This window comes from Solanum dulcamara, chromosome 10 (genome assembly GCF_947179165.1).
Source record: "Solanum dulcamara chromosome 10, daSolDulc1.2, whole genome shotgun sequence".
Taxonomy (NCBI): Eukaryota; Viridiplantae; Streptophyta; class Magnoliopsida; order Solanales; family Solanaceae; genus Solanum; species Solanum dulcamara.
The window spans coordinates 60,555,264-60,563,504 of record NC_077246.1 but is presented as its reverse complement, the minus strand read 5'-3'; the positions used below and the strand labels follow the sequence as shown (position 1 = coordinate 60,563,504).

At 35.3% G+C, this 8,241-nt stretch overlaps 2 protein-coding genes across 2 annotated transcripts; both read right to left on the bottom strand.

Annotated features, from left to right (window-relative positions):
- Positions 1 to 1,485: 1,485 nt before the first annotated feature.
- On the bottom strand, positions 1,486 to 2,884 carry LOC129870786 (transcription factor MYB106-like). Its single transcript, XM_055945647.1, has 3 exons — positions 2,637 to 2,884; positions 2,358 to 2,487; positions 1,486 to 2,238 (listed from the first exon to the last, which is right to left on the bottom strand). Exons 1-3 carry the CDS (start codon positions 2,767 to 2,769, stop codon positions 1,533 to 1,535), a joined length of 969 nt encoding a protein of 322 aa, XP_055801622.1. The 5' UTR covers positions 2,770 to 2,884; the 3' UTR covers positions 1,486 to 1,532.
- Positions 2,885 to 4,137: 1,253 nt separating this feature from the next.
- On the bottom strand, positions 4,138 to 4,521 carry LOC129869844 (secreted RxLR effector protein 161-like). Its single transcript, XM_055944437.1, has one exon. The coding sequence runs from the start codon at positions 4,519 to 4,521 to the stop codon at positions 4,138 to 4,140; it is 384 nt and encodes a 127-aa protein (XP_055800412.1).
- Between the last annotated feature and the right edge of the window lie 3,720 nt (positions 4,522 to 8,241).

Below are 8,241 nucleotides of genomic sequence, written 5' to 3'. Positions count from 1 at the left end.
ATTGTAAATGTCTGGCCTTCGGCCCTTATGATATGAGAAGTCTTTCTTAAATTGAGTTTTCTGCTGATAGAATGTGCTTGAATGAATGAGTGATTGTAACAAGTGGTTCGCTCGGAGGTCAGAGATGGCCTTCGGGTGCCGGTTACGTCTAGGGTACCCTCCCGGGGCGTGACAATGATCTAACTGATAGAAGTCCTGACGACTGTCAGAGACCTAATAAAAGAATTAAGTTATAGTAGGACTCACTGTTGGATAAGTTAGAGTCAGATTATGACTAGGCTGCTATGAATGTGTTTTGTAGTATAACTCTAAGTTTAGTTAGCCTAGGACTCTATAACTCACTCCTATATAAAGGAGACATGCACTCATTTATTATCATCAATACAACCTTGATTTCTCTCATTCTTTTGCTGAGAATTCTACAGCAATCTGTCAGGTTTTCTTTGCTCTGACTAAGGCATCAATAGGAATTTCTCAGTCAACTCATTAGCTCTAGATTCAAGCAAGGCCAAGGTTGCCGCTGCTTTCATATTTGTTATTCTAAACAGGAAATCAAAAGTAGATCCAAGTGATGATCCAGTTGTTGGAAAAGATTTGTTTATGCTTTTCTCATCTTATGATTTTTGGTGTATAATGATTTTATTATTGTTTAATTAAATCACTTTGTTTGTGTATTCCCTTAACAAAATTATTACTTTCAAAAAGCGAAAAAACAAAAAAAAATGAACCAAACCGATGGTTATTTTTTTTGGTTTGGTTTGATTTTAAAAATATAAAAACTGAAAAAATTGATTTGATTTTGATTTTAACCAATAACTGATCCAAATCGTACCATAAACACCCCAAGATAGGAGTTATTATTATAAGAGAATATTATAAGAGTAAATGAGGCTAAGAATTGATCATATCATATTACTATAGAATAAGTCTGGCTACTAAGGTTTGATATAAATATTCATGATCAAATGTAAACCTCACTTCAACCAATAGACCATTTATACAAAATAACTTAACATAAGGTCTTGATGTTTTTTTTTTGTTATTTATTAATTTGCAGACAAATTCAAATTCGTAGCATAAATATCATTAAAGGAGAAGGTCCCTACAAGGAGTTACGCTACTCCATTCTCCTTGCTCAAACCGGATATTTTTTATTCAGTGTGAAGAGATTTCATCCAACTTACCATCATACTCTTTATTGGTTATGATTAAAAGAAATAAAAATGCATACGATCTGTTAGGATTTTTGGAGAAGGATCGAGTTACACGACGATAAATCGGAAAATTTAAATTAATTGATTTCGACTTTCTTTTGCTTTTGTTCGAATTCTTAGATACAGAACTCTGATCTATTGTTTTTGGTTAAAATATGACTTGCCAATTTATTTCTCAAAAATCTCTTTAAATGTGTGTCTTATTACAACAATAGAAAGTCTAAACCTTATGAAAGTAAATCATATTCCAGACTTAAAACAATAGATCCTTGTGAAGCTTTGAAACATGACACAATCATCAAAAACAATTCTTAATACTTAGAATAATGGAGATCCAATTGGTGAAGTCATGACCAAATGTGCTATGTTGTTCCAATTACTCTTGTTGTCTTCAAAATTTGTAAAGAAGCTATCCATATAATTGTCCATTTGTACTTCACTTGAGTAGTTTCCAGGGTTTTGGCTATAACCATATTCTGGAAAAAGCTCTGCTAACCCCTCAGTGATGGAAAATTCTGTTTGGATGTCATTATCTTTTGTTATTATATCTTCAAATGGGCAAAGGTCTTCACCAAGCTCAACATTTTCTTCGATATTGAACGAAGATGGAGTTGGAGAATTGCATATTTTTGTCCTTGAGTTTGTGAGAAAACCATCAAGAAGAATTGCACTAATGTCCTTTATAGTTGGTAGTTTTGTGCGCGACATTTGCCAAGCTTGTAGTATGTCAAGACAAGGGATTTGCTGCAAATTATAATGAGGACATTGAGGATTATTATTATTATTGTTGTTGTACCTGCTTCTATTTCGAACAGACCTAGCTTCTGCTTCAAGTCTAGCAGTCTCCCATTCAGCCATGTGGCTAAGGCTTGCAATGGACTTATAATTGGAACCATCTCTCTTTGGTTGATGAGTCATGGGATCAATGCCCATATTGATTAGTCTCTTCTTCAAACGTGTATTCCAATAGTTTTTTATCTCGTTATCACTTCTGTTTGGCAAGTGAGATGCTATTGTTGACCACCTTGATCGATAACGAGATGAACCAGTATGTTACTATTACACAAATCACTTAATAAAATATAATAACATAAACAACATCGGAGCCAGAATTTTAAATAAGGGAAATCAAAATTTCTTTACCTATTTCCAAGAAGAGCATGAAGTTGAAAGATGGTTCGTTCTTCCTCGGAGCTGAACTTTCCTCTCTTGATATTAGGCCTTAAATAATTGATCCATCTCAGTCTACAACTCCTTTTACATCGTTGAAGCCCTATACTCCAAATGTGGAAAACAAATGTACGTTAAATTATGTTAGCATAGTCAGAAATTTCATATATATAGTGTTAAATATACGTATATATACAAATTATTAATATTTGACTTATATATACAGTATAAAATGAATTAAGTTAATGTTACCTGCTCTAACAGGCAAATCACTCCAGCTACCATAGCCATGTTCCTCAACATAAGCCAAGAGCTTTTGGTCTTCAGCAGGTGTCCAGGGTCCTTTCTTCAAACCCTTTTTATCTAAACGTGGTGATCTTCCCATTTTAATTACCTAGCTCCAAATTTAATACTTATAATAAGAAGAAAAAGCAAGAAAGTGAAAGAAGAAATCTTTAAAATTAACAAAGAAATCTTCTTTTGATAAGATGGCTGATGGATGTAATGTGGAAACACAAGTGAGAGTATATATGAAGAAGCAATCATTAAATAGTATGACCAAAGTTGTACCACAAAATTTATAAGAATTAAATGGTAATTGATAAGTTTCTGAATAGAGAAATTTAAGATGGAACCTATGTTTATTTGATTCCTTAACTGGTGTGGACATGTGGTCCATAAAATAGTGAAATGATCCTTTCGAAAACATTAACTGATGGGAACCATAAATGGCTCACCAAATGAAATTAATAAGAGTCCCTTGGCAATTACTCTAAAAGAACAATAAACTGACACCCCATTTTATTTTTTTACTACAGTTTGATTAAGAATTACTCTAAAAAAATAATCTACGGACACACCATTTTATTTCTTTACTACAGTCTGATTCTTAATATGCTACTCACTCTATTCACTTTTACTTGTTCATTATATTAAAATAACTTTTTTATTTTTACTTATCCTTTTTACCATATCAAGAAAAAGATTTTTAAAAAAATTGTGTTGTATCGTTAACTTAAACTAGCAATACAGTGATAGAAAAAAACCAAAATTGAGAAATATTAATTTGTAAGTTGAAAGACAATAGAGAAGAGAGAGGCAATATAATCGAAGGAATTGTTTTTGACTGAATGACTAAAGAGCTGCAACTACAATCCTTTATAAGCAAAATAATGTGAAGCTAAAGATTAGGAACTACACCTAGCAGCCCACATTTCAAAATTATTTCCTAAAGACTACGACAAACATAAAATATAGGCATTTTATTTTCTAACAAAACTGTAATTTACTAAGCTGAATTATTAAAACTAACAATTTGCCTTAAACTTAAAGCTCTCAGGCTTCAGTTTAACCCTTTAACAACATGAAGGAGTGCTTCTATTTTTAAGTAGGAGACCTTTTTTTTTCACCACCTATATGGGACAAATGTTTATTTCATAAAGCAAGAGGGACTACTCATTTTTTCCTCCACTTCTTTTTCCGTCCATTTCTCATTCAACCTATCAATTAAACCCAACACTTCATTATTGAAATCTCACGGGAAATAATACTTCACATCGATGTGCTTTCTTCTTCCATGTAAAACAAGATTTTTTGACAGCTTAATGGCAGAGTTGTTGTCGCAGAAAATTGTAGTTGCTCTTTCTTGTTTGAATTGTAGTTCTTCAAGAATTCTCCTCAACCAAACAGCACAATAAGCACAATTTGTAGCAGCAACAAATTTCGCCTCAGTAATCGATAAAGTGACAAATTTTTACTTCTTGGAAGACCATGAAACAGCCCTTATGCCTAGCAAAAAAACATAGCCTGAAGTGCTCTTTCTATCGTCTTGATCTCCAGCGTAATCACTGCCAGCAAAACCAATCAAACTAGATTTTTCAACCTTCTTGTAGAACAAACCAAAATCCTTAGTTCCTTGTACGTAGCAAAGGTTTCTCTTGGTAGCTAGCAGGCGGATTTCCATTGGGATCTCCATATACCTACTTATAAGACCTACAACATACATGATGTCGGACCTTGCGGCAGTAAGATACATCAAACTATCTACAATATGTCTGTAGAGTGTGTTGTCTACCTTATCTCCTCTTCTAGCTTTGTTTAGCTTCAAGCCAAACTCCACTGGAGTGCATTTCTTCATGTTGAATCAGTCTAAAATTTCCCTCAGACATTTCTTTGAGAAACAAATATCCCATCATCAGATTGCACTACTTCTAAATCAAGAAAATAATGCATCTTACCAAGATCAGACATCCCGAATTTATCCATCATAGAGTTCCTAAAATCAGAAAACTTGGCACTATCATTCCCGATAAATATAAGATCATCAACATATAAACACACAATGAGCATTTTCTCAGATTCTCCAATTTTAACAAATAGAGAGTGCTCATATGGACATTTTAAGAAATCAACTTTCAGAAAGTACGCCTCAATGCGACTATACCAAGCTAGCGGAGCTTGTTTAAGTACGTAAAGAGCCTTTTTCAAATTCTATACATTATGCTCTATTGAAGACTGATTCAAAGTATGACCTGGTCAAATTTAATTTGTTATTAGTTTCCTATTTACTTGGGTTGTTAGCAGTCATGTTGCTGTATTTTTTTTAGTTTAGAGCTATTGGATAGTTGTTGTTTAGTTAGTGGAATAGTGGTTAAATTAGTGAACTAGAGGTTTCTGTATTTTGTAAGCCTATATAAAGTTTGTATCTTCCTTTATTTTATATACACAGAAAAGCTGAGTTTCAGTAAATATTAAGGCTTCTTACTTTCAATCTAGTAAATATTCAGGCCTCTTACTTTCAGTCTCTGTTCTTTAAGAGACATACCTTGGAGTCTAAAGGGTTTAAGTTGAGTAGGACAAAGACAGAGTACTTAGAGTGCAAGTTCAGTGAGACACCTCAGGAGGTTGGCGTTGAATTTAGGCTTGGTGCTCAGGCCATCCAAAAGAGAAGTAGTTGCAAGTATCTTGGGTCTATCATGCAAGGCAGCGGGGAGATTGACGATGATGTCACACATCGTATTGGGGTAGGGTGGATGAAATGGAGGCTCGCTTCCGGAGTGCTATGTGACAAGAATGTGCCACCAAAACTTAAGGGCAAGTTCTACAAAGTGGTGGTTAGACCGGCTATGTTGTATGGGGCGGAGTGTTGGCCAGTTAAGACTTCTCACATTCAAAAGATGAAAGTTGCTGAGATGAGAATGCCGAGATGGATGTGTGGGCACACCAGGAGCGACAGGATTAGAAATGAGGCTATTCAGGACAAGGTAGGAGTGGCCTCGATGGAAGACAAGATGCGGGAAATGCGACTGAGATGGTATGGACATGTGAAGAGAAGAGACACAGATGCCCCAGTGCGGAGATGTGAGAGGCTGGCCATGGATGGTTACAGAAGAGGTAGGGGTAGGCCGAAGAAGTATTGGGGAGAGGTGATTAGACAGGACATGGCGCAGTTACAGCTTACGGAGGACATGACGTTAGATAGGAGGGTGTGGAGGACTCACATTAGGGTAGAATGCTAGTTCATAGTCTCTTTATTCTTCTCTATTCATAGGCGTAGTAGTGCATTACGATCTCTTGCGCTGTAACTTCTGATTTCTGTTATTTCTGTTATTATTTATTACTTTCTATGCTTTGATTACTCTATTTTACCTGTGACGCTATCATTATTTATTTAATCGTTATTTGTTATTTGTATTTATTTATTTGTGTTTATTTGTTATCTATTCGTTATTTGTTTGTTGTTTTTCTCATAAAGCTTTTAATTTCCTATTCTTATCTAACATTTTTATGCATTTATGCTTTTACTGAGCCGAGGGTTTCCAGGAAACAGCCGTCCTATCTTGGTAGGAGTAAGGTCTGCGTACATTCTACCCTCCCCAGACCCCATGTTGTGGGATTTTACTGGGTTGTTGTTGTTGTTGTTGTAGTCTTTTTTCCCAACATCTCTGGTATCAAATCCATGGCAAGTAGAAACAATTCATCTGGTATGACACAACCACTCATTCTTATCTTCACGGGAGAAAGCTACAAATTTAGGAGTATTCATATGAAAACTATACTCAAATCCCAAAATCTTTGGGACTTGTAGAAAGTGGATTTGCAAATCCTGAAGAAGAAGAGAGACTGCGAAACAACAAGCAAAAAGATGTTAAGACACTGGTATTTATCCAGCAAGCTGTCCATGATAATGTTTTTACGCGGATCGCTGCAGCAACCACATCAAAGCAAGCTTGGTCCATTCTATAGAAGGAGTTTCAAAGGTCATTGTGGTGAGATTGCATTCACTTCAGCATGATTGTGAAACCTTGATGATGAAAAGTGGAGAATATATTGCTGATTTTTTGTCCAAAGCAGTGGCAATTGTCAGCAAAATGCGATCTTATGGCGAGAAAATTACTGACCAGACCATTGTGGAAAAGATACTACCAAGCTTGACTCTAAAATTTGATCATATATTTGCCCTTTCAAGAATTGATGGGGTCTATTCAATCTCATGAAGCGAGACTCAATCGATTTGCTAAAAAGAATGAACAGAAGACATTCCAGGTGAAAGATGCAGCAACTAAATATGGATAAATCAATGATCCAGCAAGTAGAGGTCGAGGAAGAAGAGGATTTTTTGGTGGCCAAGGTCGTGGTTATGGAAAGGGTAGAGGAAGGAATGATAGGTACAAACAGTTCAATGAGCAATGTAACACAAAAAATGGCATTCAATGTCATCATTGTCAGCGCTACGGTATATAAGGGCTGACTGTTGGTATAAAGACCAGAAAATAAATTTTGCAGCAGGAGAAAATGAGAAAGGAAATTATCTCTTTATGGCTTGCGTAGATACAGACCATGAGCCAAGTGATTTATGTTTTGTAGATAGTGGTTGTTCAAATCATATGGCGGGTGTTAAAGGAGCTAGATAAGAAGCTAAAGAAAACGGTGCATCTTGGCAACACAAAAGAGATGCGGGTTGAAGGAAAAGGTACTGTGGGTGTCGATACTAGCCACGATAAAGTAAAAATATTATAATGCCCAATTTTTGCCTGATTTAGAATATAATTTGTTTAGTGTTGGACAAATAATGACTAATGGGCATTTTCTTTGGTTTGATGATGATGCTTGTGTCATTACAAATAAGAAGTCAGGCAAAAAGGTTCGCATCACCATGACACCAACAAAGATGTTTCCGCTGGATGTTTGCAATATGGAAAATTTTGCCCTTGCTGCAAGTGCAAAGGATGACTCAAAGTTGGCATTTATGGAAAACAAACTAGAAAGTCTATTCCTATTGGAAAATCTTGGAGGGTTTCAAAGTATCTTAAATTAATATATGCTGATTTATGTGGACTTATGCATATTACATCTTTTGGTAGGAGTCGTTATTTTCTAGTCTTTACTAATGATTATAGTCGCATAAGTTGGGTCTATTTTTTGGAAACCAAATCAGAAACATTTTAGAAATTCAAGCATTTCAAAGCCAAGGTTGAGAAACAAAGTGGTCTGTCCATCAAAACCTTTCGCACTGATAGAAGCGGCAAGTTCTTATCCAAGGAATTTAATCTCTTTTGTGAAGAAAGTGGCATCCACAGGGAGCTAACAATACCTTATACTCCTGAGAAAAATAGTGTCGTTGAGCAAAAAAATCGCACTGTTGTGGCGATGGTAAGAAGCATGTTGCAAGCAAAAGGACTTCTGAATCATTTTTGGGCTAAAGTTGTGGCGACATTAGTCCATTTATTGAATCTGTCTCCCATAAAGGTTGTTATGAATCAAACTCCATTTGAATCTTGGAGGGGTTAAAAACCATCTGTAGGTTATTTAAGAATATTTGGTTGTATTTCTTATGCTTTGATAAATTTCCAATTTC

Bases quoted from the DNA above. Each gene is read 5' to 3' on its own strand.
- LOC129870786 (XM_055945647.1), bottom strand. From the start codon at position 2,769: ATGGGAAGATCACCACGTTTAGATAAAAAGGGTTTGAAGAAAGGACCC. The intron at 2,488-2,636 runs GTAACATTAACT...TTTGGAGTATAG, and splicing joins TGATTTGCCTGTTAGAGCAG to GGCTTCAACGATGTAAAAGG. The intron at 2,239-2,357 runs GTAAAGAAATTT...TTATCGATCAAG, and splicing joins CATGCTCTTCTTGGAAATAG to GTGGTCAACAATAGCATCTC.
- LOC129869844 (XM_055944437.1), bottom strand. From the start codon at position 4,521: ATGAAGAAATGCACTCCAGTGGAGTTTGGCTTGAAGCTAAACAAAGCT.